The 22,776-nt window shown below is 42.9% G+C and overlaps 1 protein-coding gene across 1 annotated transcript in view; it reads left to right on the top strand.

Annotated features, from left to right (window-relative positions):
• Positions 1-19,291: 19,291 nt before the first annotated feature.
• LOC121371439 overlaps positions 19,292-22,776 on the top strand; it is a 130,793-nt gene continuing 127,308 nt past the window's right edge. Inside the window, exon 1 of the mRNA XM_041497369.1 lies at positions 19,292-22,711. Coding sequence (XP_041353303.1) covers positions 19,352-22,711 — 3,360 coding nt within the window. The 5' untranslated portion in view covers positions 19,292-19,351. The remainder of the gene's footprint in view (positions 22,712-22,776) is intronic.

Below are 22,776 nucleotides of genomic sequence, written 5' to 3'. Positions count from 1 at the left end.
AGAATTACCAATAATAAATACATAAATTGAAAATAAAATAAAATTTCGGTGGTATGGTTGATTTGCTATTCGATCAAGAACTTTTAAATGTGAGATCGACAACTATGCCCAACAACAGACATTTGTCCGTTTATTCATTCGTTTTTCTACCGTACAGTATATAATTCGTAGCCTACCTGTTTGAATAGGGATGGATCTGGGTCAGTCGATAAAGCGCTCGCTTGGGTTGCTTGCGTCGAAGGATCGAATCCCCCTCTGTGGACCCATTCTCTGATTGTTTTTCCACCCAGCCCCAATCAGTATTGCGACTAGTACGTCAGTCGCCTTGGTATGCGCTGTCTTACTTGTTTGAAAATGCATATAAATCTGAAGATAAAACCCCCCATATGATTGCACAAGGCAGAGTCGAAATTTGTTTTTAACCAAAGTCGTGATTGCTTCCATAATCCACTGTTAGGTGCTCGTCCTTAAGACGACCGCCACTCCCCTACTAGGAGATACGTAACAGGGTGTTTCATCCCTCCTGCACCGTCTGTAGGAGGACTGCCACCCCACGACTAGCTTAGAAAACCCAAACTTGCACAGGCTAGAGCTCAATGGAATATACACACAATGATGGCCTGCAATCATGAATCACTGTAAAACAGTGATGATACCAGGTGTTCACGAAAGGTGAACATATCCCGCTCCACAACTAGGGACTTGTTTGCTGTAGTCTGTGCTTCGTGGCGGGTGCCACCTAAAAGACCCCTTCCTGCAGCTAATGGAAACATGGAGCGGGTTTCCGTTGAAAACTATACATCAGAATTACCAATATGTATATATAACATCCAATAGCCAGTGATTATTTAATTACTCTGTTCTAGTGGTGTCTTTAAGCAGATGCAACTCTTTTTTTTGTTGTTGCATGTATACCCACAGAAAGAAAGACAACTACAACTTTATAAAGGCTGTAACGAAAGAAGATTATCTCCCTTTATGTTTTTTATGTCATGGGAATTTAATGCAAGTTAACAACTAAGGGCTTTACATATAAGTATATATATATATATATATATACATGTCTGGGGAACTGTATATAAAATATCCCTTGCTACTTTATCGATAAAATTAGTATATGTGTCGCAAAAGTGTTTCCCTTACTTTCTCCCAATCGACCAAATAACCATCTTACGATTCTTACACATTAAATAGCCTTGTCGTAATTTAAATTGTGTTGGGGTGTCGTTTAATAACATTCCTTTCTTTTCCGTTTTGTATATATATACTGTAAATCATGAAATTAATGCGAGCAAGTAATTAATGCGAAAAATGCGACGAACACATCGACGCAATAATAACTTGACGCATTTGTTTTAGTCTCATTCCCAATACAACAAAATGTGCAGGATTTTACTATAATACTTCTAAATAAAATAAAACTTTTATAATATAAAGATGAAACAAAATACAAAAACTATTTTTGTTAAACGTCTTTTTGTGAATACTTAAAGAATCTTTGTTTCGTTTCGATGTTGCCATTCTGTTTTCACGTTCCTTTGAATATCATAGCGGTTATATAATACAGTGATGTTCCAAATGTTTTGTTTTTAAAAAGCTCATTTTGCGATGTGAGTATTTGTCAAATTTTCTTACACTTCTGGATTACTGTATACATTTAAACTGTTTTGAACATTTGTAAAATTATAATCAACAAATTTTATTACTAAATATATTCCTTTAAAAATTAAACAGTAGAAAATTATATATATTAAATATGTATATATATACTAGTATTTATATATATATACACACACACACACACACACACACACACACACACACACACACACACACTTTAGGGGTGGGATGTAGCCCAGTGGTAAAGCGCTCGTCTGGTGCGCATTTCGTCTGGGATCGATCCCTGTCGATGGCCCATTGATCTATGTCTTCTTCCAGCCAGTGCTTCACAACTGGTATATCAAAGGCCGTAGTATGTGCTATCCGGTCTGTATCCCCGTCGGTGGACCCATTGGGCTATATAATAATATGGCATGGTGCACATAAAAGATACCTAGCTACTAATGGGAAAATGTAGCGGGTTTCCTCTCTAGGACTATATGTCAAAATTACCAAATGTTTCACATTTAATAGCCGATGCTTAATAAACCATTGTGCTCTAGTGGTGTTGTTAAACAAAACAAATTTTAACTGACATTTACAACTATTACACGACAATGACGGCGATATTTAGCTCAGTCGACAGAGCGCCCGTCTAAAGATTTTTAGGGTCTAGGATCGAACCTCCTTGGGAAACGCTGACTTTTTTCCGTCCCGATTATTGCCCCACGGCTGGTATATAAAATGCTTTGGTATGTGTATTTCTGTCTCCTCTGGGTTGTCAAGCGGTCAGGCCCTTTTTAAGGGCCCTATGGGCAACCTAGGGAGACACCACATCACCGTAGAGGTCTAATTAACGAGCTACTCTCGATTCACTAATATCAAAATCTATATTAGCTCTGACACTTTCTTTTTGACCGACCGTTCAAAATTGCGCCCAAATTCCTCAATCAAAATTGCGCACCTTTTCTCTTTGGCATAATTTCTGCTCCATTCAAAATTCCATAGCACCATTATTTTGAAGACTACGTGTCAGAATTTATATCTTTCTCCATCTTTTTCGTACTTATACCCAATTAAGGTTCAAGCACGCTGTCACAAGCAAGTATACACCTCAGTTGTCTGGACTGTCTATTAGGACATTGTGTTAAATGTTAGTTGTCAGTGGTTAGTGAGAGAAAAGAGGGTGTAGTGGTCTTACACATACCCACCGACTGAGTCGTTAAAACTCGCTCTGGGTGGGAGCCGGTACTAGGCTTCGAACCCTGTACCCACCAGCCTTATGTCCGATGGCTTAATCACGACACCACCGCCATTACCAAATGTTTGACATCCAATAGCCAATGATTAATTAACAGGGCTAGAATCTATCGGCGATCATGCGGCAAATTTCCACAATGCCCTGGTTATATGCTCCAGTACCCATATAATTAAACCGCCTCAGGGCCAAACTTGCCGTGCCTTAATTTGCATGTTACTGCTTGGTCATCATACTCAAACGCAAGTTTTGGAATCAATTAACGTTCACCTGTTCACCTACATTTTCGTCGCGTTGCCCTGCCTTCTGATTGCAATCTCCTTTACAAAATCTCCATCGGTCAATGCAAAATGGCATTCCAAAATTCGAGATCTGAATTAATCAATGTGCTCTAGTGGTGTCGTTAAACAAAACAATCTTTAACTTTTAAGTACAGTAAAATGTATCTTAAAGAGTATTAAAAAAACTTCTTCTTCGTGAGGACGGCATGGGGGCGGGACGTAGCCCAGTGGTAAAGCGATCACCTGAGGCGCGGTCGGTCTAGGATCGATCCCTGCCAGTGTGCCCATTAGGTCATGTCTCGTTCCAGCCAGTGCACCATGGCTGGTATATCAAAGGCCGTGGTATGTGTTATCTTCTCTGTCGGATAGTGCATATAAAATACCTTTTACTACTAATGGTAAGAAAGAAAGAAAGAAAGAAATGTTTTATTTAACGACGCACTCAACACATTTTATTTACGGTTATATGGCGTCAGACATATGGTTAAGGACCACACAGATTTTGAGAGGAAACCCGCTGTCGCCACTACATGGGCTACTCTTCCGAATAGCAGCAAGGGATCTTTTATTTGCGCTTCCCACAGACAGGATAGCACAAACCATGGCCTTTGTTGAACCAGTTATGAATCACTGGTCGGTGCAAGTGGTTTACACCTACCCATTGAGCCTTGCGGAGCACTCACTCAGAGTTTGGAGTCGGTATCTGGATTAAAAATCCCATGCCTCGACTGAGATCCGAACCCAGTACCTACCAACCTGTAGACCGATGGTCTAACCACGACGCCACCTGAGGCCGGTTAATGGTAAGATTACCAAATGTTTGACATCCAGTAGCCGTTGATTAATAAATCAATGTGCTCAAGTTGTGTGGTTAAACAAAAGAAACTTTTAACTTTTACGGACGGTTATTTATTAGAGATCATTTCGGTCTTTAATAGATGATTTAGGAGTTACAAAAGTAAAAAAATAATGTGATCTCTGGAGTAAAGTGGCTGCTTAAAACAGCTCAATTTGTCAGATAATATCAGATAATAATATGCCTGTTATAGCAGGTGGCTGCTTAATACAAGTCAGATTGTTATATATTAGAAAATTAAGAGTAATAGTGCGGTGGTATCTCAGACGAAAACAAATTTTCTGATCTCTGGTCAGCGCGCGCGTCGATTTTGACCCTCGCGCGTCAACTTAAAAACCCCCAAACATTGTTGCTTAACAGGTGGTCTTTAGAAGAGTGTTCACCAAAATATAATGTTTGTTAAATAAAAGATTAATTTTCACGAGTGCTACTACTACATAAAATACGGTAAGAACAAGAGAAAACATTAGTCAGAATTGTAGTTTTTAAATATATATATATTTCTATTTATACATTTATTTCTAAAAATAATAGAAAGGAGAAGATATTTTCCTCCAAGCGCTATCAGTTGTTTTCGCGCACATACTTATCTTCAGGGTATTATGTGATGTATTTATATATAAAAAACTTTATGAATATTCATATTCATGTACATGTACACGTAGTGAAATAAAATTAAAAGATAAGGTTTGTTTTGCTCAGCGACACCGCTAGAGCACATTGATTTATTAATCATCGCCTATTGGATGTCAAACAATTTTCCATTAGTAACAAGGGATCTTTTATATGCAATATCCCACAGACAGGATAGCACGTACCAGTCGTGATGCACTGGCTGGGACAAGAAATAGTCCAATGGGCCCACCAACGAGCATCGATCCCAAATCGATCGCGTATCAAGCGAGCGCTTTACCACTGGTCTACGTCCCGTCCCATAGTGAAATAACGAAAATAGCACGCGCGCCCCCACACACACAGAGTTGGAAACAGATAGAGAGAGTGGGAGGGAGGGAGAGGGAGAGAGAAAAAAAAAGAGAGAGGAAGAGAAATGAGAGAGAGAAAGAGAAAGAGAGGAAGGAAGAGAAATGAGAGAGAGAGAAATGAGAGAGAGAGGAAGGAAGAGAAATGACGGAGAGAGAGAGAGAGAGAGAGAGAGAGAGAGAGAGAGAGAGAGAGAGAGAGAGAGAGAGACAGACAGACAGAGACAGAGAGAGACAGAGACGGAGCGACCCAAAGCACAATCTGATAAGAAGTGTAATGTATGTACATGTAGTTTACTCAGTACTTTGAGAATTGAAAATGTTTTTAATCGTGGATTTAATAATCGAAAAAAGTCCGAACGTAGTCCAGTGGTAAAGAGCTCGCTTGATGCGCGTTCCAGCCAGTGCACCACTACTGGTATATCAAAGACCGTGGTATGTGCTATCCTGTCTACGGGATGGTGCATATAAAAAATCCATTGCTACTAATGGGAAAATGTAGCGGGTTTCCCATCTAAGACTATGTGTCGAAATTACCAAATGTTTGACATCCAATAGCCGATGATTTATAGATCAATGTGCTCTAATGTTGTCGTTAAACAAAACAAACTTTTTAATAATCGAAAAATTAACCGTTTGGCTCTATCGATGCGATGTTTACTGTAATAGTTCCTCTAGTTTAGACGATAGAATTTATTATTTGTAAACATGCTGAGGTTTGGGTTTGTTTTCATAAAGAAGGTTTGGGTTTGTTTTCATAAAGAACAACAAACAAACAAAAAACCTCGTACAGTACCCCCTCCCTCCCGTGATAAAATCCTTGCTACGCCAATGCTTGAGTGAGCTAAAAATAGCGACATTTCGGAACTTGGCATTGTAAAGACGATTGAAAGTTCAGAGAAGATCTAATAGTCAGCTGAATATGAGAAAAACAGCATATTCCCACTGCAACACGAATATGATACCTTAGAGAAGGTCGGGCATGTTTTTTCTTTTACTATGTACATTTGAATGTGAGCGTTACATGCGGCAACTCAGCCGACGAGAGTTCTACTTTAATTTGAGGTGGTCTGGAATACCTACGACAATGAAAAAAGGAAAGAAAAAGGAATGTACCTCAGTAAATTAAAAAAATAATAAGTAAATAAATAGTTTAATTAATTAATTAATTAATTTTGCTAGAGAGAGAGAGAGAGAGAGAGAGAGAGAGAGAGAGAGAGAGAGAGAGAGAGAGAGAGAGAAAGGAAGAGAAATGAGAGAGACAGAAAGAGTGTGTCTCTAGACAGAAAGAGAGAGACAGAAAGACTGCGAGACAGAGAGAGAGAGAGAGAGAGAGAGAGAGAGAGAGAGAGAGCGAGAAAGAGAGAGCGAGAGGGGGGGGAGGGAGAGGGAGAGAGAGAAAGAGATAGAGAGAGAGAGACAGAGATAGAGAGAGACACACACACACACACACACGGAGAGACAGAGAGAGCGAGATTAACATGCAGAAAACGAGTACGAATGTTAGCAAACAACAATATGGTGTCATCAAATTGCAATATATACGCAGTAACAACAGAACCATCTCGGCGGAACTACTGGATTTCCCCCTACCCCAACCAGTGCCCCACGACTGGTATTTCAGAGGCCGTGGTATGTACTGACCTGTCTGTGTGACAGTGCATGTAAAAGATCCCTTGCTGCTAATGCCAAAATATAGCGGGTGTTCTCAGATGACTGCGAGTCAGAATTACTAAAAGTTTGACATCCAATAGTCGATCATTAATAAATCAATGTGCTCTAGTGGTGTCGTTAAACACAACAAACGTTCTTTTATATGCACGTGACATTAGATGCACCATTTGTGGGTCATTGAAAATGGTTAGTTTGGACAGGGAAAAAACCCCGATGTGTTCGAGAACGTGATCGATTCTACGAGTTAACGCGCCTCAGGCGAGCACTGTACCACTGAGCTATATATATATATCCCCCCGCCCCCCCCCCCCCCACCCCTTTCCCCCGACACACTCGCACCTCCGCTTTGTTGTTAATATATGGATTAATCCACTGACGTAATACTCCATGGTAACATTTGGAAACAAATAAGAGCATACAACAGACATCATAATGTTGATATAATGACTGGGTGAAATCTTTGACAGTTTGAAACAAATATCGTGTTTGCTTGGGTGAGGTCGGACGGCAAATGACCTTCTTAGGCGCATGTGCAGGGGGTTGGGGTGTCTAGACAATTGACTGAAGTTTATGGGGGGGGGGGGGTGGAATCATGCTTCATGAAAAATATTGAGAAAAAATCCCAAAACATTTGCTTTATCGGGGGGGGGGGGGTACCAGGATGATATAAGGGGCGGGGAGTATGGGGCACCCAAACAACTTTCATACTTAGGCTTGTAAGTCAGGCCAAAATATAAAATTGGAAGGAAAAATTTAATTGCACAGCATGGACCCATGCCCCTTCCCCTCCCCCCTCCCTCCTCCCTGGCCACAGGTATCCTCAAACAGCAACCTGGGAATTGTTGTTCTTGGTTACATATATAATATATAAATAGCATTAACCGGAGGTTGTTGTTTGGGATTATCTGTGGCCAGAGAGGGCAGATGGATCACCTCCCAAAAAACAAAACAAGAAGAAAAAAGAGACACGGCAAGTTTGGTCGTGAGGCTGTTTAATTATAAGTGTATCGGGTCATATAACCAGGGTATTGCCGTAATTTACCGCGTGACCGCCGTTAAATTCGAACCCTATTAATTAATCATAGACATTTGATAATTCTGACACGTAGTCTTCAAAAGGAAATTAAATTTTTCATTAGCAGGAATAGAGCATTTATATACACTGTTCTACAGACAAGAGAACACATACAAACGTATTTGAAAGATTTTTGACTACGTAGTCCATTGGTAAAGCGCTCGCCTAATGCGCGGTCGGTCTGGGACAGCACTAGAGCACATTGGTTTATTAATCATTGGCTGTTGGATATAAAACATTTGGTAATTGTGACATATAGTTTTAGAGAGGAAACCCGCTACATTTTCCCATTCGTATCAAGGGATATTTTATATGCAGCATCTCACAGACCACATAGCACATACCACGGCCTTTGATATACCAGTCGTGGTGCACTGGCTAGAGCGAGAAATAGCCCAATGGGCCCACCGACGGAGATCGATCCTTGACCGACCGTGTATCAGGCAAGCATTTTACCACTGGGCTGCATCTGGGGCTGGATTTAGTTCAGTCGGTTCAGTGCTCGCTTGAGGTGCTTGGGTCACAGGATCGAATCACCTCGGTGGATCCATATAACTGATTGGTGTTTTTATCGTTCCAACCAGTGCACCACACAGGTCAAAGGCCGTGGCATGTGCTTTCCTGTCTGTGGGAAAGTGAATATAAAAGATCCCTTGCTGCATTAGAAAAAATGTAGCAGGTTTTCTCTGATCACTACAACTCATAATTACCAAATGTTTTACATCCAATAGCCGATGATTAATTAATCAATGTGCTTTAGTGGTGTCGTTAAACAAAACAAATTTTAACATCCAACAGCCGATGATTAATAAATCAATGATGTGCTCTATTGACTTTTAACATATTCCAAAAGGTACCTACGAGCATTTACGTTAAATTACTCCCAACCCCTTAAAGCCTCTCTAGTCTAGTTGTCAAAGCCATCCATTGCCAAATTAACCCTGATGTATTTGAACACCATTGCTCCACCCCACCCCAATTTACATTAAGAAGTATTCACGGACAAGAGTGGAAACAGCGGATGTGCGGATGTCCTCCCTCAATATCTGTGTGGCCCTTAACCATATGTCCGACGCCATATAACCGTAAATAAAATGTGTTGAGTGCGTCGTTAAATAAAACATTTCCTTCCTTCACCGACAAGACAGGTAAGCGGAGACGTCCTCCCGAATATATTCAGGTGCCTCTTTTGTTTCTGTCTTAATTTTTTTTTTGATTCGGTTGGCCATGTGCCCTTTTCCCTTAATCCCTTGACCAAAATATTTTTTCTGAATTTGCCCCTGGGAAACTGTTTGTAACTTGTAACAATAGTTGTCTGTGGCATCTTTGTTTCAGTTGTGGTGAAAAAATAAACTTCGTATCAACACCAAGAGAAGAGCATATTGAATGAACGTAATTATTTTGTTTAATTTCAGATTCACGAATCACCTCCGCGGGCGAGTTGCCGGGGAATGAACACCGCAGAGTGTTATCGAGGGATTAACGCAGGTCGCTGCCCCGATGGGGGATTCTGGGCTCAAAGGGACGACTTCAAACAGAAGGACGTCGACGACAATATGTCGAACACAGAAAACCAACAAACAGACGACAAACACAAGCAGAACTGAGAAAGAAAAAATAAAATGTGCCAAGCGGTGCCCGACCGCGACACGAAACGCCGTCGACAAAACAAACCCGACGATTGCCTGTGAACGATGTAGGCGACGTTCCATGGGGAGGAAACCCCACCCGGACGGCTCGACTAGCCCCGCGTCTCGCAACTGTAAACTCGTCGTGGTCAGAACGAGCAAGGCGCCTCGTAATTTTTCGCGCACATCCTACGACATCCAGGACGAAAATTCGACACTTTGCCAAGTTTTGCCTGATACAAAGAAAGATCGATCGCGCAAAGTTCTATCGGAGTCTACTGCAGGCGACTTCGGGAACGCAGCGCCCTCGCATAACCACTGCTCCGCTGCTGGTCATTATGAACATGAACACGCCAGAGGAAGAACAAACCGACGTCCGTCGCGTCCTCTGTCCGTGATTCGCAATGGCGGCACGGCGCTGCGCAACATCAGCCAGAAATACAACGTACAGACGTCGTCATCATCATCATCATCATCGCTACAGACGGACAGACGGACCAACAGTGAGCGCGTGTCTCTTTGTGAGGATGGTGGCAAAGGAAAACCGGATTGTTCTAGAAAAACCAGATCTGTTACAGACGGCAGAAAGTTGTCGCATCACCGGAACCGATTTCAAAGAGTCGACGGACGTATTGGTAAGTTGGAACGGAATAGCGGTGCGGCAGTTTGTGAAATAGCAGATGGTAGCGATATCAAGTTTTGCGAAAAAGAAAAAACAAAACCTGGTAGAAAGCGTGTTGCCAGGGAGAAGGGAAATACATTAGAACGCGTTAATGGCAAAAAGACGTCTGGGTTAGTAGTTCGCATGGAGAGTTCGAAACGGACGGACAGACAGACGGATAAAAGTGGCACGCCGAAAACCACCCAGGAAAACCGCCACCGCCCTTCGCCGTTAAAAGGCGACGAAGAAAAGTATCTAAGAAAAAAACAAAGAAGTAAACTGCCGATCCGATATGAGAATGCCTCTGTCAAAGGGTCGGTTCCAAATAACGCTGCAGGTGGTGGTGGTGGGGTTAAGTCTCCGGTCGAGTCGTGTTGTGTGGTGTCGTCATTAAGAAAACATTTACTTCCGGTTTCCTCCTCTAAACGGGCAAATGACCCGGTGTTAACACGGACCGTTAAGTACAATAAATTATCAAGCGGTAAGATAACGGTAAGTGCCCACATAAACCAGCCACACGGTGGATCGGGGAGACGACCGGCGGAGCAGGAAAGCGGAGACGGCGAGAGTGATACGTTTAGCGGCGATGGGTCTATCGGCATACCTGAGTTATTATGGAGCAGGCGGCACTTTCGCTCTTCGCGCTTTTCACCTGGAGACAGCGGCAGAGCAGGAGGAGAAGGGGATAGTTACCGTGAGGCGAACACAGTCCACGATTCTACCGCGCGCGACAGTTACTGTTCTCAGCATCACTCACCCGCAGCAGACAACATATTACGTCACAGTCATTCAGAACGCGACCCGGCACGTGGGAACACAATCAACGGAGGAGATAGTGTTATTAACTCCGACGAGCAGTGTGCCATTAACAAAAGCGAGAATGTGAAAGGTGTTAAAAGTGAAACTGTCGAAGCGGCCGCTGCAGAATTGGAATGCAGTAGTAATGCGCTGAGAGGCGAGTGTGGTATAACGTTGTGTTCCAACCTACGACGTCGTGCTGATGTCGACGTCGTAGATACAGAAAAATTAAGTCGTGGTGGTTATGATGTTGATGTTGTAGATAAAAGAAAGTTAAGTCGTCGTGGTGGTGATGTTGATGTTGTAGATTCAGCAGAGTTTAGTCGCCGTCGTCGTGGTGATGTTGACAATGTAAACAAAGAACTAAGCCGTTGCGATAGTGTTGATGATGTAGATAAAGACAAGTTAGATCTTCGTGGTGGTACAGTTGATGCAAATATTCGTGGCGTTGCTGCTGATAATGACGACGACGAAACAATCGCCGGTGAGTACTCTAAAAGTAGTAACTCTTCTCTATCCGTCAAACAAGAAGTATACGGTTTAATGCTGAAGGACTCAGTTGACATTTGTGATGTTTCCGCCGCTCTTATCAGCAATCAGGTAACCCAGGAGGGTGATAAAGTGTTTGATATCTCAAGTAGTCTCTTCGTTGAGACAGGGTACACAAATACAACTCATAAAGGCATCCGGCTTAACGACTGCCGTGAACAATTCAATAAAAATGATATATCCACCAACAGAGAGGAAGTGTGTGTTCGAATGCTAAACGAGCAGGATGGGATAATATTGCACGCGGGTAGCAGACGACAAAAGCGTGAGGGCGGTGAGAACAAAACGCGCGTTATGAAAGAATCGCTCGAATCGGGTATTTCCGTGTCTACTTGTCCAGGTAGGGTATCGCGTGGTGATAATAATTCAAGGAACAGTGCAGGTAACTCCGACACCAGAAATAGACAGAATGTGAGAGCTGGGAACAAAAAAAGTGCAAGCGAGTGTAAAGTTAGTGATAGCAGGCCATATGAGACGGTGGGTTCATTGCCGGATCCCGATAAACGCGGCGTTTTGTCGATCTTATCAGTGAGGGAAAACAAGTTAGCAATTTCCAACAATGACGTTCAAGAAAACATTTCGCCCAGACGCCATACAGGTGAAATCGCCACGAAATCGCGAAGCTCACGAGATAGCGCTGAAGGTGAGAATATTTTAGAACTTGATAGAGTTAGTCTTGGGAATGGTGTTGTAGAGAGTGATATAAATTACATTTCCATGAATTGTGATCTATCTTCGGACCATCTACATCAAACCTCCGACCATTTACATCAAAACGCCGACCAGAATCATCACATCGCCGACCAATTACTAGAATACCAAAGCGCCGACCGTTCCATTTCATGTCATGACGCCAGCCATTCCCCTGGTCATTCCAGTACCACACACCTTGACGAACCTAGCAGTATGGATAATAGTGCATGTGTTTTTAAAACAGGTAATATAGACAGAGCTGAACAGAAGACGAAACAAGTGAAAACTGCCAAGCATACGGAAAGTCAAGAATTGTCTTCTCCTGAATCTTCTAAAAGTTCGACCATGTCACCTCCTCTTGGACGCCGGCTGGAAGAAATCCAGTCACGTCTGCAGCGACCAACAATATCATCTAGCATCAGGAACAGTCCCGAGATGGCCAAGAAGTACAGAGATGACGTGTACGTCAAAACGTCACCGACAGGGTCTCACAGCCCCAGAGTGACGTCACCGCTGGCCGAAAGAAAGGTGCGAGTTACCTCCCCTACAAGTCCACATATTAGGAATCAAAATCCAAAAATAATTTCTCCACTGGCTAAAAGAAAAAGCCATTCTTCATCCCAGTCAGGGCCTCTTGTTGGAGCTGCCTCATCACCGGGTGACAGAAAGGGGAGTGGTAAATCTCCATCGATGTCTAGAAAGTCTATCCAGAGCTCAGCGAGTTGTAACTCGTTTAAGTCGTGGAAATCCGGAGTTACCTCAGGAGGAAGACGTGACTCGGACACATCCAGGTCTTCGACATCATCAACGGACATACCAGCAACAATCAAACCCTCAAAATCGTTTATGTCCTACAGCAAGCTGACGAAAATTCCACGAAACATACCTGTCAGCAAGCGACGTGAAGTTGCATTAGATAAGGTTGGGAGTGATGTGACAAAGAAAACATGTTCACAGGTTGTTGGTAAGATCTCAAAGCATTCTAAGAAAGAATTGGACAAGACAAATGTTGAAGAAACTATAGTTTCTGGGGAGTCATCCATAATTAACACAGTTGGCAAGTGTTCTGGGGAAATAGATGAAATCGGGTCCATTCGTGGATCTGTGGAGGACAGTGATTTACAGGAGGGACACTATTCCAGTAAATCCACAACTGTTGAGAATGTAAAGGAAAAGAACATTATAGTAGTGGCTACCAAGGTTTCTAAGAGTGAAGCAAACAGGAGAGAGACTGCATGTGAAGTGAAGACGCAAACGAAACCCAACAGCAGTAGTAAGGTAAAGAAACAAACACGGACATCTCTGCCACAAGACAGCACGAGAAAACGTTCTGATCATCAATCAAGTCACAGCAGTTTGTTGCGAGGTGCATCGAGTAGACATGATCCAACACAGAGTTCAAGATCTCCTAGATCATCTGTCGAATCAAACACCAGTTCCACCGACGAGTGTTCCATTTCCTCCAGATCGTTAATTATCAGTGACGCAAGGAAGTACAATAATTCTAGCAACAAATTGAAAAATAACCAGACCCTAAAAGAAACATCAGCTTTGTCGAGACCTGTTTGTGATGCAGTTGCTGCTTCAGCTGAAAGTACTGTTTCTGATATAGGAGGTATTTCATCTTTTTCCTCAAACAGAACCACGAGATCAGATTCCACAGAAGATAAGCTGTCTAGTAATCAGTACAAGAATAAAATAGAGAGTTTACCTTTGAGTAGAACCAGAAGTACTGGGAGCAACAGAAGTAGGTCAGATTCGCCAAGATCATCTGTGTGTTCCACGTCAGACAGAGACAGTGTCAGAAGCTGCGGTTCATCAACATCAGCGAGTGTTGCTAGGAAGCCTTCAGAACGGCTGAGGAAGGTCTCAAACTTAACTAAAATATCCAGAATACCTTCTGTGGCATTGTCAGGCAAAGGTCTAAAAACGTCACATAATGCTGCCTCGCCTAGAGCTCCAAAGAAACCAAGAAGCTTAGGACTGCAGAGACAGGTAGGAAAGGTAGACATATCTCTGAAAGGTTTGGCAGATAATGGGTCAAAAGTTGGGTTCAAGGTCGCACATGGAAGTCAAGGTACAAATTCTGAATCTGGTGAGAGGGACAAAACGAATAACGACAACGTCTCAGAAAGAGTACACGTTGTAAAACCAACACTTAAAGGAAAACATTCCAAAGAAAACGTGAACAAGAAACGAAAAGAAATGAGTTTAGTAACAAAAACGAATGTTGAAATATTACCAAGTGATGAAACACCAAGCTTAAAAGTTCAGTCTAATGTTTATTATATTCAAAAGGAAACTGCAACTAACGGAGACAAATTAATTGACAATACTAGTGGGGACAATTCAATTGAATATGCGTCTGCTGACAATTCTATTATGAAAAGTGATTCTTGTGAGTTTAACAGTGACACAGTGACACTAATTGGTAGGATAGATAGCAGTGTTCAAAAGACCGAGTCGGGTATTGACTCGCTAGTAGAAACTACTGATAACAAAACAGCATGTGATAATAGTGAACAAAACGTAAACAAACTGAAACAGTTTGACAACAAAGCGCTCTCGGCAGAGCGTGAAAACGAAATCGACCAATGCAGTGTAAATATTGTTGGTAAGTCTTCTGTTACAGATACTGCGTGCACCAGTGACAAACCAAAATCTAATGTTTCAAAAACTCTATCAAAGCCAAATACGGCAAAACATGAAAAGTCCTGTCTTGTAAAAACCAAGAAATGTCTTTCTAAGTCCAAGATGGTAAAAACTGAAAAGAGTGTTTCCAAACCCGAACTCGAACTTAGTGTTTCAAAGTCAAGTATTGTAGAAACTAAAAATATTGTTTCTAAGTCCAGTATTGTAAAAACTGAAAGGAGTGTTTCTACGTCCAAGTTTGACAAAAGTGAAAGTAGTGTTTCCAAGTCCAGTATTGTGAAAACGGATAAGAGTGTTTCTAAGTCTAAATCTGGCAAAGGTGAAGGTAGTTTTTCGAAGTCCAGTACTGTAAAAACTGAAAGTGGTGTTTCTTCTAAGCTCAATGTTACCAAAACTGAAAAGAACGTTTCTAAATCCAATGTTAACAAAGGTGAAGGTAGCGTTTCTAAGTCCAGTATTGTTAAAACTAAACACAATGTGCTTAAGTCCAGGATTGTTTCTAGATCAGCATTGGATGACAAACATGAATCTAGTAATAACACAACCGACAACAGTGTTTCTGTGTCCTCCCTTGTAACCACTGACAGTGCTTTCTCAAAGTATTCACGGAACAAGGACAACTGTGATAAACCCAGCACTGATACAGCGGTATTTACGAAGCGCTCTAAAACACCGGAAATAACACAACTAAGATGCGGAAGTGATTTTACATCTTCAGAACATAGAAGCGTTTCTAATGTTCTTATCCCAGGCCTTGTAAAAACGACCTCAGTAACTGGAGTTAGTACAGACAGTAGAAAGAGATCCCGTCTCCAAAAACCGGGATTTATGCACGAGGAAATTGGGCCAAGTAGCCAGAATAGGAATGCAAAGACAGGTGCTAAGCGGACTGTATACAAAGTGTACGACAACAAAAAAGGCAATATCCACGCGAAGAGCATGAAATCAAATAAAAGTATCCGTCCGTCAAAGAAATCTATTTGCGACAAAGTTAGTGACAGTGACGTCGTTGATGATGTCGACTACAGAGATGATGATGACGTGTCACATAGTGGCGTTGATGACGTCATACACAGCCATGTTGATGAAGTCATTGACAATGACGTCACGCACAGTAAGGTTGATGAAGTCATATATAGTGACATTAATAAAGATATGTACAGTGACGGTGATGAAATCACAGGCCGTGACGTTGATGAAAGCACATACAGTGACGCTGATGAGATCACAGATCGTGACGTTGATGAAATCACAGGCCGTGACGTTGATGAGATCACAGATCGTGACGTTGATGAAAGCACAGACCGTGACGCTGATGAGATCACAGACCGTGACGTTGATGAGATCAAAGATCGTGACGTTGATGAAATTGCAGACCGTGTTAAAACTTTACCTGGTGACTGTAACTGTATACATGTCTCAGGTAACGCTGTTACGGACGTTACAAGTGACACATATTCTGATAACGGTAACCCAATGGCTAACATAAACTTTATTGCAAGTGATAAGAATATTAACTTAAAAACCGGTACCTTTCATGAAAAACAAATAAATCAAATACCAACGCATGCTAGTCAAACTTTTGATGAAGAAAACAAAACGATAAACGACCGCTTGGGAACAGATGAAAGATGTGTCATCTCTACGACTAATTCCAACTCTGCAGATTACGTCTCTAACGTTTATGCTCGCAAATCAGACGATACTGACTTAACTTCCGATAGTTCCCGTGTCGGCGGTGAACACAGAAGACAGTTAGTGGGTGCTGAAGATAGCACAATCGGGCCATTATCAGTATGTTCAGAAATAAATGAGACACGATATTCTGCCAGTGAGTTTAAGACGATGACGGCATCGCCCGAGCCGGAGAGAGCGCCACGCCAAGCCTACACGCAGAACGTGCTCCACGCGTGCGATAAACCTGCAGACGCGGGACGATGTTTTGATAAAAATGATAGCTCCTCCATAACGAAAACGCCTCATATTTGCCGAGGTCCGGCGCTGGGAGACGCTTTTCAGAAGAAGCCAGCTGGTTTTGAAATAGCGAGATATCCTGATACACCAACATCAGCCGCAGCAGAAGAAGAAGAAGAAACATGCAGTGGCCAGCGGGCTAGAGTGGAGAGTGCTTCTCCCAGTGTACGAAGTTCGCCGAGTGACGGGTCGGATACCATGATGATGATGAGACAAAGTCAGACCGTTGCTGCAGTGGAAGCGGGACAGAGGAAAGATGAAAAAGTCGAGAAAGAGAAAACAACTGTGTGGAGATCGGATTACAGAGAGGTTTTAAATCTGAGGGTGAACCGAGGGGAAATAGTCGCCGGCGACACAGCTGTCGGTGATGCGAGACGCAGAGACATGTCTGCGAAACCAGCCAAGCCAAGAGGAACGTCGGCAGACGGCAGAAGGTACACCACCGCGCCAGATGACGGGCGGCAGGAAATACCGGTGCCAGATGCAGGGGGAGGTAAGTCGTGTTCGTTCATTAAGAGTACTCCACGCCAATTATTACTGGCTGATGACGTTGCGGGGGAAGTAATTAACGTGAACGAGAAAATATGTCTTGGAGAGAGTCTTGAAAGACGGGAAACCGCGGCGTGCGTTACGAAAATGAATGAAAATGTTGTTGATACTGCTGTGTCGGGTCTGGAGCTGGAAAAATATAGCACAGCTATTACTCGTCTTTCTCAGAACAGTCATACGAAAACTGAAGTAATCTTTGATGATGATTCATCGTCAGGTAACCTGAGCGCTTCCGCGGCCCGCGATAATAACGGACAGTTTGAGGAAATACCGTTAAAAACAGTAACTAACGTTAAGCGTCTTTCCAGAGAGCGCACTGACCCAAACAGCGGGAAACCTGCTCATGAATCTCTCCCCATCCAACCTCCCCCATTCTCTCCATCGCACTCGGACACCGGTGAAGATGAAGGCTTTAATAATTCTGACATCTCACAAATTAAATCTGACCACAATTTAGAACATTCGGGCGCAACTCACGAAACTAAAATTATATTATTTTCCAAGCCAATTTCGCGACAGAGCGAGTCAAACAAAGAATGTACTAATATCTCCGATCAGGCTGTAGGCGGTGAATTAGGAAAGAACTATGAAGAAATTGTAACTGTAACTGTGATAAAACCCAGTGACTCAACTCAACAACGTCAGACAAAAACGCTGCCACAAGTGGCACCAAAGCCTGCAAAGAAATATGAACAGACAAGAAAGATTAAATATTCCGTTTCAAAATTCGAATCCAAAAAGGACACGGCAGTCACTAGGACAACCGTAACCAAGGGTGTGGTAACTAAGGAAGTTGTAACAAAGGAACGCGTTCACACATACAAACCAGTCCACAAATCAGAATTTCTTAAGGATCCCTCTGTACGTAAATCTTTCGAAGCCCGAATGCAGGCAAAATGTACCCCACAATCCCCGACAGCGGACGTGTGTACATCCAATGTTCAGAAAGAATCCAGAGAATGTGTTAGCTCTGTGAACAAAAACACTGTGAACAGAAGATGGCTGGAAGCGTGTAAAGTGATAAAGTTGTCACAAATAAAAAAGACAATATCACACAGTAATGCAGAGCCAACAGACTGTCATTTTACACATAATAAAGACGAATCTGATGGCAACCACGGTACGCCACCTCCATCTGTGAACAGTGAACTTGAAACTGTGAACAATGAACTTGAAACTGTGAACAATGAACCAATCGTCAGTGAACTTAAGACTGTCAACAGTGAACCTATCGTCAGTGAAGTTCAAACTGTCAACAGTGAACCAGTCGTCAGTGAACTTAAAACTGTGAACAGTGATACAGAAATTGTGAACAGTGAACTAAAAACTGTCAACAGTGAACTTAAAATTGCCATCAATAAACATAAAACTGTGAGCACTGTGAACGGTCAATATGTTAGCAGTGAACGTAAAACTGCAAATAGTGTTAAAAGTGTTAACAGAGAGCTTACACCCATGAAAAGTGAACGAACTGTGAACAGTGAACATAACGTTATTAACATCAAACTTAGAACCGTGAACAGTGAACCCGCCATTGTTAGCAGTCATCTTGAAACTATCACCAATGAAGGCGACGGTAGTAAATTTAAAATAGTCGATCTGGAAAACGTGAACGTTGACGTTGAAACACGTAACCCAACCCAGTGTGATGATACCACTGTTTTAGGTGAACCGGCTCAAAAAAGTATTGGCGAAAATACCGAACACGAAAACAGGGTACATTCAATAGACATAGTTAAAAGCTTTGAAGACCACAATAAACCCTCTGGCCAATGCATCGTTTTCCATAAAACCCACGTCGAAACTGTTAACGAGTTGTCCGATACCCCCATACAAACAACACAAGTGCCGATAAGAACTTCTGAAAATAACAGTAAAGAAAACACGGACGAAATAACCGTCACTTTGACACTAAACAGACATGAAAATAGCAGTAATAAAAACATTTTTATTAGCGATCTGAAAGTTCCTCTGAACCGGCCACAAAATAACTGTGATGAGAGCAAAGACGAAGGGACCGTTACTGTGAAAACACCGGAAAATAACAGTAAAGAAAACAATTTTATTGGAGACCACCTTCCATTAAAGATAGTAGAAGATAACGGCAATGACAACACAGACAAAATGACCGTCACTCAAAATAGACCAGTAAATAAAAGTAATGAACGTACAGACGAAATAACTGTTGCTCAAAGCGGATCACAAAACAACAGCAAGGAATATGTAGACGAAATAATTGATACCCAAAACAGGCCAGAAAATAACAGTAATGAACATAGAGACAAAATAACCATTACTCAAAGCGGACCACAAAATACCAGTAATGAACATTTAGACAATATGACCGTTACTCGCAAAGCAGACGACACTGTTGACGGGTTTTCCCGCCACTTAGAGGTGACGACAGAACAAACAACACCCATCACGGACTCGCCGCCACCGCCACCCCACGTCCAACAAGACTCCGCCGACGTGTCACGGCGGCCCGACAAATCGTCCCCAGTGACCGACCCCATTCAAACGGTGTCAAAGCCAGGGCTCAAGAGATCAGTGGGTACGAGCTCTCTGTTTCGCTGGCAGACGGTCAAGCAGAAATTGCTTCGGAAGGCGGAAGATTTGAAAAGAGCGGAGAACAAGAGCAAAGTCTCCAGTTTAGTAAACATCAAGGAGGCCGTGGAAGATTACCGAGAGAAAGTGGGAAAACTCGGCAGCAAAGTCGAGCAAACGAGAGACACAGAAAGATGTATTGACAACAAGCGAGTCGCCGAAATCAAAACAAACCTCACGCGAAAGTTGAACGCCGCGGAACCCGTTGTCGAAGTCGTGTCCCCAACCCAGCAACGTCGCCGCAAGTATCAGTGGAAGTGCAAGGACGGCGGGATATGGAAAAAAGTATACGATGATGAAGACGACGACGATGATGATGATGATGACACCACCAAGGATGGATGCAAAGAAGAGTGTATTCGTGATGTGGGAGAGAAAGAAGGAGGTGAGATGGAGATAGGCAATGGAGGGCGAGATCAAAGGCGGGAGACTAAACCGGAAGAGGTCGTCTTAGCAGCCGACAGATGTTTAGAAGAGGAAGCGATGACCGCGGGTCATAAAGAAAATAATGACCATGACGGACACAATGGGCCTGGCCAGTCCCAGCCAGTCGGTCAAGGAGAAACTCACAACGGTACTACCGACCGTATTACCCCATCTGGAGATACCAGTGTTACATGGGACGAACAGATATTTGAAACTGTAGAAGAATGTGTCCTCTTCAAAATAGATTCCTGGTCGAGAAATACGGAGATGAGCTCAGTGATTCAGTCTCAGTGTAAACTTGTAGATGAACGTGCTTTTAATTTGACTGACGACCGTGTGTGTTTAGGAAGTGAAGACAGCGTGAATCAAATACCCCAGCTTGAAGATATTCAGTTACGGACACAACAAAGTTCGGTGGAAAAGGAAAACAATATCGAAGTTGCTTTTGAAAACATCGTGAATATATCTAATATTGAAAATGAAAATAAAATTTCTCAGAATGAAGATTCTAATGGGCGTGGGATGGAGCATACAGAAACGGTAACATGTTGTCATGACAACTTTATTCCAGATAATTCATCTGACAAAACTGAAGACATAACTGACAGCACATTATTAAACCGAAACCAGTTTCGCGATTCGAGCAATTTCGGTTACGACGCGCACATGCGTGCTGATTATGAAATGTTCAAGAGTGACTTGACGACAGAAGCCCATCACGTGACGTACAGAACAGATGACAGATTCGATGAAATCTCTACCGGAAGCGAGAACAGCAGCGACAGCGCGTGGGCACACTCGGAACTGGTCGTTCACGAGGGATTCAGTGCCGACGACATCGTCGTTGACAACAACGACATGCGCGATGATGATTCGGCGGACAAGCAACCCGAAACGACAACTGATACGGTTGTCTGTGAAAAACGAACAGATGACAAAGTAGATTTTCACGAGAGTCATGAAATTGAAATTCCGCATTTGAGCAACGATGTTGTCGTTGTCGGTGTTAATGTCCCCAGTGTGACAGATGACGTAACACGATGTGACACTTCTTATGCGGATGGTAGTAGTGTCAGTGACTACAAAGATTGCGATCTCGCGTTGCAGAAGGATGAAAGCAACACAGAACTCGGCGGTTCACCGACAAGAACCACCGGTGTATCGTTTGGCCGCGTTCCCGATGGCACCAATCTTATCACGTCCGATAATAAAGCGAGTTTGGGGGAAAGCTCTGGGAATGAACAGGATCAGATTTCGCTCTGCGTAGCACCCATCGTCGAAACCGCCACGGTGACAATTTCTGCCATCCCGCGACCACAGGAGAGTGATAATGTTACAGAAGCTGTTCTGGGACTGTCAGGCGCTGAAAGACCACGTGACAATGGGGCCACAGAGATCGAGGTCGTCCACGTTGGTGCAAAGGGACCAAGAGACGGGGAACACCCGGTTTTCGGTTCCAGTAGCTCGGCGGTAAGTTGTCCAGTTGTGGAGGTCAGCGACAGTGTTGTGTGTGATCTTAATGAGCCGGGTGATCCTGGCGATTCTACAGCTGCTTGTGTTCATACAGAGGACCTGGGTCACCGTGTCACGTTCTTCCTCGGAGAAGATGATGACCAAGCAGAGCGGGAAAAACTGAACCAAATCATTTCTGTTGATCAAAGCGATACTCCTACACAGGAAAAGGATAACACAGTTACAAAAACTAAGCAAAACCTTCCCTCATGGCACAAAGATACTGCTTCAGCAAAAAGGGATATATTCACTGCAAGAGGCAAGGATACTGGGGTCAAGGTCACTTGCATCCAAAGAAACAAGGATACTATCAGTCCAAGAGACAAGGATACTTTAACCCAAAAGCACAAGTATACTGTCACCAAGAGGCATAAGGATATTGTCGTTGCAAAAGACACTGTCACCATAGGGGTTAAGGATACAATTACCCCAGAGTTCAAGGATACTGATGGCACAAGGAGCAAGGATATTGTCACCAAGATCAAGGATACTGTTGTTACAAGGAGCAAGGATACTGATGTAACCAGACACAAGGATACTTTCACTGTCAAGGATAGTGCTATCACAAGAAACAAGGATACTGTCACCAAGATCAAGGATACTGTTATTACAAGAGACAAGGATACTGTCACCAAGAACAAGGATACTGTTATCACAAGAGGCAAGGATAGTGTTATCACAAGAGGCAAGGATACTGACAACAAGAACAAGGATGTTGTTACCAGGAGAAAGGATACCGTTGCCCCAGGGTTGAAGGTCACTGCATCCTGTGATGATGTCTGTGGTGATGAAGAGAGTCTAGATGTGGACATGTCGGATGACAGATACTGCAGACGTGGACCAAGTCAACCACAGACTGCAGCAGATGCTACATCACGGTGGCAGGCTGAGGATGGTTACTATGGCAGAAAGGCATTCTGGGAGAAGACATCGGATGAGGTAAGGATTTTGTCTTCCTTTCATCTACTTTGGATTTGTTTTAGCTTGAGTCACCTCCAGCCACC

The sequence above is a fragment of the Gigantopelta aegis genome, chromosome 1 (assembly GCF_016097555.1).
Source record: "Gigantopelta aegis isolate Gae_Host chromosome 1, Gae_host_genome, whole genome shotgun sequence".
Lineage (NCBI taxonomy): Eukaryota > Metazoa > Mollusca > Gastropoda > Neomphalida > Peltospiridae > Gigantopelta > Gigantopelta aegis.
The sequence above is the reverse complement of the archived record's forward strand: the minus strand, read 5'-3'. Positions and strand labels throughout refer to the sequence as shown.